Below are 9,770 nucleotides of genomic sequence, written 5' to 3' on the forward strand. Positions count from 1 at the left end.
CCATCTCACTCGCTAACATTAAACTTGCCACTCCGTTCCAACAGACCCCTGTCTGTGTAGCCTGCATTCCACTACACAGCTTCACCCCCCTCCTTTTTTTTTCGTCCATTACCCTCCCAGGCGTGCGCTCCGAGGACCTGTCCATCTCTGCCTTTTCCAGGAGTCCTGTTTTTGAGATTTCAGTCCTCACTCCTCGCCGTACCTCGCTAAAGTAACCGACAGAATACTGAAGCTCTCATTAATCTCTTGCTCTACCGTCTATTCGCGAATAGCTCACATTCCGACTTCCTCCTGTCCACCGCACCCATCCTGTTTTCGTTTGCATTCATCTGGAATGTCATTAACTTGCCCGCTCTTTAGCATGGCTCCTTTACGGGCGACGACGCTTTTACTAATACGGCAATAATCGTCGTTGCGCCTCCGGCCGTCACGGCGCATTTCCTCCGGCAACAGCTTCTCCAGTCATTACACATTACTGCTTCTCGTTTACTCCTCCCCCTCCCTCTCTCTCTCTCTGTGTAGTCCGCTGGTCGCTCTGTCCACCTCCTGGCGACAAGTTCTCCCCTGGCGCAACCCTCACTCACCCAGGATGCTGCATGAGGATCGAGTCCATCACACACACATCTACCTACGTGTCTTGTCGAGATATTTATTGACAATAAAGCTCCTTTAACTCCGCGTTTGGCCTTAAAGCAGCAGCGACGTGCTAGTTTTCATATGTGAGAAGCAGGTTCACTGTACAGGATGACTATAGCGTTACCATTCACTGATACTTATGGCTAGATCACTGCAGTTCACTGTTTTACACTGTTCTCTTTCTCCATAGTGAGAAATTTTCAATTGCTCCTACACTGGGTATCCAGTAGTCCATAAGAGAATCCAATGTTTATTCATCATACGTCAAAAATCTCGTTTTTAAACGTTTGGAGTCTATAGAGAGTTATCTATTATCCTTAGCTCGAGGAACCAGATAAACAGACGTCAACACAATGCGGAATATCGTGATGTAGTCTGGAAAGTTATGCGAATCGTAAGCAGCAAATAACGTATGTACATATATCTAGATATACCAACTAGCGTTCCCTTTGACAAGCCCCCAGCCTGGCCATTATACAGCAATGGCTGTGGGAGGATGAAAGTGGTATCAGAGACTGAACAAGGTCTGTGTCCTGTATATCAAGATAGAACCACAGCTTAATGATGGCAGAGACAAGAGAGACTCATTGATGGGATGAGGCTTAGGTTAATGGTAACCCAGCTTATACATAGCCATGATAGTCCCCGCGGTTAACTCAGTGGCTGGAACTTTGGCTAATCATAACACAGCCTGAACTTTGCTGTAATTTAGACCAGGAGGAACTTACACGAATTTGAAGATCTTATGGGGCACACTCACGGGCGTTACTGAGGTTAAGGTGCACAAGAAGTGAGGGAGTCATGGAAAGTTGTTTGTTGAAAAGAGAAGAGGTGGTGAAAGCCCTGCCTATGGTGAGGTACGGCAAAGCGGCTGAAGTATATCTCCTGAACCTAGCAATAATACAGCTTGGGGACCGTTTCTGGTAGCGGCTACGATGAATATAGCCTAAACCTAGCCAGAGCCCAGGACCTACAAGATGATATAGCCTACTTATAACACAGCTTGAGTGCACACACTGGCGTATCTTAGGATAACATAACATGGTAAACCCAGGTATAACACGGGTAGCACTCACTGGTAGGTGATGGTGGCGCTGCCGGTGTCGCTGTAGAGGACGACTGGCGGGTGGAGTCTCTCGTCCTCGCCGCAGATCCTGAGGCCCGTCAGACCTCCCTCCGCGATGCCGTCGCTCCTGCTCCGCCCGTCCGACACCTCCACGAAGCCGCCCCGACAACTGTCAAAGACACGGTGAGGGATGGTCGTAAGTCTTCAAGACGAAACCAATTTGGTCTCGTGATACCGATGCAAATCATCTCAGAGAGATGAGTACAAGAGAAAAGAAAGTGTATTTGTTTTACCCTAATAGTTAAAGATTAGTCTACTACTGATATCAGCGTCAATGTTAGAATCTTTTCCTCGTTGGTGTAGCAAATATGGATCACTAAATGTCGAGGGATCTTCCACACATCTGCTCACGTCCTGTGATGTCTGTCACCATCAGTAGTACATCTGTACAATCAGTCCGGGTGAGTATCGTGCGTACATACACACACACACACATATATATATATATATATATATATATATATATATATATATATATATATATATATATATAATGCCATTCACCGTCAGTGCATGCCAGAATGAATTTTCATAGCAACTACTTAGTTAGGAGTACATAACTGAATTGATCCTGTGGTTCGACACGGTAGAGGTTTTCTGTAGTGACTGGTCGTTTGTTATGATGAGTTCCAAGACCTAGATCAACTCTCTGGGTAGTTGGTGATGACAGACAGTCTCACAGAACCAGTCTGTCTGTCTCATGTGTCAGGATTCAGGCAATTGAACGACACCCACATGATCCAACCAGTAAACAATGAACAGTGTGACTCACCCAGTGAACAATGAACAGTGACCCACCCAGTAAACAATGAAAATTTACACACCCAGTAAACAATGAGCAATGACCCACCCAGTAGACAATGAACAGTGACCCACTTACTGCGAGCCAGCATCAGTGATCTAGGAAGGAGTTAAAGTGAAATCATGTGTGTGTGTGTGTGTGTGTGTGTGTGTGTGTGTGTGTGTGTGTGTCTGTCTGTCTGTCTGTCTCTGACCATTTTTGAAACTCTTCGTAACATTCCTTCAATCGTCCCACATGTGTCACTGGGCCACAACACGTATCGTTTCGTTCCATTCAAGTGAAAAAAAATTTCCTTCGCAGAAGATTACCCAGAGATTAGACAGTGACCTCTTCTCCCGCTGAGAAATTTCCCCTCCAATTATCGTGGGCGTTTTTGATGATATCCCAGAAACTGTTGGGAACAGCGTGGCATCTCTGATGGGGAGTCGATATCCAACAATTTGTTAGGAACGGAAGGACTCTGGTATCTGCGATGGAGAGAAGTCCTGTGCAATCATTTTTCATACGTATGCATTTCACTGTGTGCCTATCTGTTTAACAGCCAGGCCATCTGTTGAAGAATTAGACCATCTGTTGATAAGTCATCTGTTGAACAGTCAAGCCATCTGTTGAGTAGTTAGACCATCTGTTGAATAGTTAGATCATCGGTTTCTGCTAAGTAAATAGACTCACTGTTGAATAGTTGACCATAACTCTCGCTTCTCATGGCATCTCGTCCAAAAGACATGACGTTCACTTCCCTGGAGTTTACCACATTCAACAGTCCTTCAGATTACCCATCTTTCTCTTTCTCATGTCATCATTCTCGTCATCACTTCCCCATCCGCTCTCACCGGCATCGCCTCCGTTTGTTCTCTTGTTCTCCTCACACTACAGTATTTACCACCTTCCTAACACAAACGTCATCTCCATGAAATTTATCAATACTCTCTTAATCCATGTTTCACTCGAGATGTATATTTTTTCATCTCCCGCTACCTTTTTCTTGACTTCTTGCCGCTTTCTCTTGTAGTCCTTCCAATCGCTTGCACTCTTTCTCTGCAGGTGCAGTTCATACACATCTCTTTTCTCTCGAAATTTAGATGCGACTTCCACAATCAAGTAATCACTGCCCTTCCTCTTATTACCGTATCCGGCTCTCCTCAAGCCACAGACTTCATCTGCACATTTGAGCATCACTCCTACCCCGGAAACCTTCCAATCTCATAATATTTTTTTTTTTTACCCCCACCGTATGTTAGTCTTCAGTCAGTCTCTTTGGGTGTCTCATCTCACAAGCCTTTCATACGTCCTGTCCCTCTTATCATTCACGAGTGTTCACTCACGCCTCAACTGGAAAATGATCAGACACAGCCTGCTGCACCCTCTCAGCACATTCACATCTAACATTCTCTCCTTTACCAATCAGCACATAATCTAATAAAGCTTGTTGATTACCATGTCTACTTCAAACCATATATTCTCTGTCACTATTTCACTCTCAGGAAACAACAGGTTTATTACGTTTTCATCCACACTAGAGACCCAATCTTCCACAGTCATACCTCTCAGTAACCACATCAACCACCCTATCAGTCAGATCCCTTAACAACAGGATTCAGTCCCTTGCCTTAAAATTTGAAAACACTTTCCTTTCAAAATACATTCCTTTCACCTTCACTTCTCTCACTTCCCAATGGATAAGCACTTATCATCACTCACTTCAAGCAGTCTATCTTCAGTCTCTCCAACTACATCTCTTGAATTCACTCAATTCCACTTTTTGAATTAGCTCCATAATTCTTTCTTCAACACAAAGTGTCGCCTTTTCTTCTGCTTTTGTCCTCTCACTGACCCCAAGACTTCACCACAGTTTTTCCTCTCGCTTCCCCTACATCTTTGTTTCCCTGGCATAACATCCAGTTTCCTGAGCACGTACGCCTCCCTTCTGTACATCCTGGTTACAAACCCCCTCACATTCACGCACCTCCACCCCAAGCCTGCCAGGGCAAGTCCTCACCTGGTTCGACCTTGTGTTCGTCTCTCTGGAAAGTTTACTAAAAGAGAGGAGGGTTGCCAGCCCTTCGCTCCCTCCCCTGTTAGACGCCTCATATGACACGCAGGCTGGGGGTGGGTTTCTTTTCGTACTCCCCTATCCCAAGGGAGAAAGGAAGACTGGGAGTATAGATAAAGAACTGAATAAGTTACGTACCGTTAAGTGTCGTGTGAGAAATGAATTTATATTTCTCTACAGCATGCCCTAACCAAGGTCATCTCATTCACCATATATATATATATATATATATATATATATATATATATATATATATATATTGGAAGAGCGAATTAATCGCGATTGCAGCGGGAGAGAGATCTAGAGAGTGCTGACCAGGAGGGAGACTCGAACCCACCCACCCTCCCCTCTCCTCGCCAATGAGCAGACCGAGTCATCCTGGGCAACATGGCATGAGTGCGGCGGTGCGACGCTTAGGGCGGTGGAGGCCACTCACACATGACTCCCCCTCACCTAAACTCTCTTACCCTCATTCATGAGCCGCCAACCTCAGTAAAGCACAGTGAGGTACTTCTTTTACATATGATTGTCGTCCATAGGAAGGCTAACCTATGTGGCATTAATATAGTGCAACAGTTGAGAGTGTTGATAGTATTATGTATCACGGCATGATGTTACGTGCACCCTGGATGTGAGAGGCAAGTGTGTGTGTCTCTGTGGAGGTCAGACGGTGATGCTCGAGTCTTATGCTGTAATAACCTGACCTTCTCATCATCCCAGCTGCCTCAGGGATACAGTGGCATTGAGTGACGGATGCAGTGGCATTGAGTGATGGATACAGTGGCATTGAGTGACGGATGCAGTGGCATTGAGTAATGGATGCAGTGGCATTGAGTGATGGATACAGTGGCATTGACTGACGGATGCAGTGGCACTGACTGACGGATACAGTTATAATAACTTATGGATACAATAGTAATGATTGAAGGTATATCGCTACCGTACAAGAGCATATATATATATATATATATATATATATATATATATATATATATATATATATATATATATATATATATATATATCATATATATATATATCAGTTTAACACCAGCAAGTAGGCAGTGCAGGAAGGCAGGGTATCACCAGCGTGAAGGCAGTGTAGGAAGGCAGTGTCGCAGTGTATCACCAGCGTGAAGGTAGTGCAAGAAGGAAGTGGGTCAGTGTGACATAAGAAAGCACCAGGCTGGCATTACCTAAGCCATTACTGTCTCATTAACTTTGTAAAACCATCTAATGAGGTTGCTCGGGCCTTACCCGGGTTTATGCCCGCCATAACTCGAGTGATAAGGTTAAAGTCGTCTGGTCTGTTGGGCTTCTCTGTAAACATATGGAGACTTGCCCTTTGGTTTATCGCATTAGATTCTTCCTGTTAGGCGATTATCTACCTAGTGAAGGGGATGCTATCCTCCTCTTCCCGCTGTCTTTTGTTTTTCTTCGATTCCTTATCAACAGGACTGGTTCTCTATGAAAATACCTGAGACGGATGTTAGGGACGGCAAGCCACTCTCACGTAACGAAGTGCCCAGCTAATATTTCTCTCACTTAAAGCATTTCCTTTATAGTTCGTTCTTGTCTTTGTTTTATATGTAACGAGTAGTAAATTCTCACTATCTCTGAGACCGGAGGTAATTTGATTGTTTGCTCTGGGCTAAGTGAACTTCTCAACGAACCATTGAGTATATTGCAGTTACAGAATACTATATATATATATATATTGTCTTCCTGTCTTGAATATTACCTTCTTACCCTTGCCAGTTAATAATGAACCCCCGAGATATCTTACATGCACTTTCTCATTTAGGCGTGTGTGGGAGCGGAGGCCTCATTATACAACCACATTTTCATCTCTTTATATATGATGTTTGATACAATTCAACCACCACCAGCACCTATGTACCTTGATATTTTCCAAGACGCTTGTGTTCTCCGAGATGTTGTTGGCCAGCAACCGACAGCAACCTTGCACCTAAAGTGCTGGCCGTTGCGACAGCTTATTAACGCACACCTCTTGACGTCTCACACACCCAGCAACCCCTCGACGGCGCTATAACTACTAAGGCTACGCCCGTAGCGCCTGAGATGACGAGACTACCAGCGACCTACTGAGATAGACACAGCTGATAGACGTTTCACCGTAGTGGGGTAAACACACCTACACTTGGCATATCTAGGAGAGTGGCGACCACATCTGTCGTCCAACAATCTCGACGACCCGTCGCCAGCCTGAGAGACCATCAGATGTCTCCTATAGTGGGACTTGGTTTCGATAGGTCCACCTAAGGTTGGGGCGGGTTTCGATAGGTTTTCACCTACGGGGCTAATACGCCAACTGGCCTGGTTAGTTCTGCTGACGCAACGCCGTCTCTAACACACACACACACACCAACTCCGAGTTACCCTAGATTTAAATATGAATCTTTCGTTAACAAATATCGACTGATTTATTCTGTCAATGGTCATTGTTTTAGCAGCATACAAGCAGTAGTGCTTATTTCTCCACTGTGACTATGCTAGTGGAACGAGCCAGTTCTGAACTACCGAAAAAATGGGGAGGTGGTTGAGGAGGTCAAATATTTTATACCCAGTGGTAATTATTTCCCGTAATTAACTGGTTGATATTTACTCTTGTGTTGATTATCAGCGCCATTATTAATGTGTGAGTTTTAATGCTATCGGTAGAGCAGTTTCAATGATTCTGCATATTGGTGCTCGACAGTGTTATGTGACCTCCAGTTATTTAACTCTGAGCGCGTATACTCTGCCGCTGTATCTGTTGTATCTCATGTTCAACAATGTTCATCGAATGTTCTCGTTTGATAGATGCGATCTGTCGTTCATCATTCTCCCAATAGGAGTACGTAATACAGGCGTCGTAAGTCATCCGATACTTACCATGACGCATCTTACGTCTTTGACGCATCTATAATGTCGTACACACGTTACTGTATGCTCTGATAAATAGTACTTGTTAAGTAACGTTAAGTAAGGGGTAGTGACAAGGAACTCTGAAGTTTCTAGCATGTCATCACCATCACCTAGCATGTCATCATCACCTAGCATGTCATCATCACCTAGCACGTCATCACCACCTAGCATGTCATCATAACCTAGCATGTCATCATCACCTAGCATGTCATCACCATCACCTAGCATGCCATCATCACCTAGCATGTCATCACCATCACCTAGCACGTCATCACCACCTAGCATGTCATCATCACCTAGCATGTCATCATCACCTAGCACGTCATCATCACCTAGCATGTCATCATCACCTAGCATGCCATCATCACCTAGCATGTCATCACCATCACCTAGCACGTCATCACCACCTAGCATGTCATCATCACCTAGCATGTCATCATCACCTAGCACGTCATCATCACCTAGCACGTCATCATCACCTAGCTGCTGTGATGACGTCGTTGGCCACCGAGGAGCTGTGATCCCTCTCCTGGCGTATCATCGCCACCTTCCAAGAGTTCAGTAGACCTTGTAATCTTCCTCAAGTATGGCTTCAGTCTTCAGGTCCCTGTGAATCCCTCCTTGGTTAGAGTGGCTGCACCACCTCTCTCTCTCTCTCTCTCTCTCTCTCTCTCTCTCTCTCTCTCTCTCTCTCTCTCTCTCTCTCCACCCTCAACACCTGGAATCTCCCCTTAGTTTAACCTCATCTCAGGGACCCATTGATGCATGTGTGTGTGTGTGTGTGTGCCCCATGGTGTTGCTCCCTCCTCCTCCTCTTCTACCTCCTCCTCTTCTACCTCGTCCTCCACACCTTCAGGCACTGGTCCCCTACGCGAGCCGGCAGCAGAGAACTAAAGAGTAATAGACCCTCTGATGTAATGGCTTACCAGATACTGACGCTCCCTTGAATGATCACTCAACAAGCACTGACCCTCACGTGTACGGTCACTGCCCGGCAGTGAGCCATCTTCCTTCGCATGGTCACTGCTCCGGCAGTGAGCCATCTTCCCTTGCATGGTCACTGCTCCGGCATGCTAGACATCCTCCCTTGCATGATCATTACTTCGGCACTAACTCTTTCCATCTCCCCGAAGTCCTCAATACCAGCAGTGTTAAGCCTTCGCTTTCCATATTGGCTGTGATTCAATGCCCTGGGACCTCACTGGCAAGGACCTGGTATCTTACTCGCCCCTCCTTCCTCATCGACTCTTCTTTACCGGTGGCACAGGAGTGAGGAGGTGGGGCAAGGGCGGGTGGTAGGGAAATGGTGGGGGTGGATAAAGAGGGCAGGGGAACCTGGGGAGACAGGGAGGAAGGGAGTGGAGGCGGGGAGAATACATTTCCAATCAGAATATTTCACCGTTGCCTCAGCAAGTATCCTCCAGTCCAGAGGCAAAAAAATCCAATTAATTGACCTAACACGAGGGGAAAAAAAATGACTTTTCACGATCAAAGACCAACTCCGGATATACACTGCGGAAACATTTCGTGGAAGAGGCAAAAAAGCATTCTTTAACTCCTCAAAAACCTGGTTAATGGACCCGCTGCGAGAGAGAAAACACAGGATGAGTGATCAAAGAGAGAGGCATCAATGCAGGTCCTGGTAATCCTGCCTCGCCTACAGGAGCCTCACGACCCAAGGGCTTCGCCAGCCTGATCTATGTGGAAGACAAACATGGGCTTCATATTGCTCCGTCTAATGGCTGACTCTCGACGCGACCCTACACCTTATGAGAACGAATTCCTTTCATCGTCTTTCCTAATTTGTTTATATATATATGAGCGGCTTACTGACACGAAGCAAAACGATCTCAAATCAATTCTCGACAGAAATTCAGCTATTTGATGGATTCTCCCTGACCAATATAGCCAGAGTTATCTTGCATCTATGTGTCTATCTGTGGCAGATCGTCCCACGTATCGGCAGATCTCGCCAGTTCTATATATGTCGACGGCCGTCGCAAACGGCCCCAGGACTCAGAGATATTTGCTCGCAGACGCAGAAGGACCGAAAGAATTGGAATACTGGGATGTAATGCGTTCGTCTCGCGAGTTGTTCCGACTTACGACAGAACCATCTTGGGTCGACTTGCCTGCCGTGCCCCTTGCTCAAGACGTTAGGTCAAAAGTTCCCAGCACTCCTGACACTTCCTCATACCTGATGGGGAACTCTGTCCTTGTGAGAC

At 45.7% G+C, this 9,770-nt stretch overlaps 1 protein-coding gene across 2 annotated transcripts in view; it reads right to left on the reverse strand.

Annotated features, from left to right (window-relative positions):
- Window positions 1-9,770, reverse strand: part of LOC139746460 (uncharacterized) — a 370,524-nt gene that overhangs the window by 71,828 nt on the left and 288,926 nt on the right. For both annotated transcript variants that reach the window (XM_071657717.1, XM_071657716.1), the window contains exon 6: window positions 1,713-1,871. In XM_071657717.1, the coding sequence (XP_071513818.1) occupies window positions 1,713-1,871 (159 nt within the window). The remainder of the gene's footprint in view (window positions 1-1,712; window positions 1,872-9,770) is intronic.

The sequence above is a fragment of the Panulirus ornatus genome, chromosome 65 (assembly GCF_036320965.1).
Source record: "Panulirus ornatus isolate Po-2019 chromosome 65, ASM3632096v1, whole genome shotgun sequence".
Lineage (NCBI taxonomy): Eukaryota > Metazoa > Arthropoda > Malacostraca > Decapoda > Palinuridae > Panulirus > Panulirus ornatus.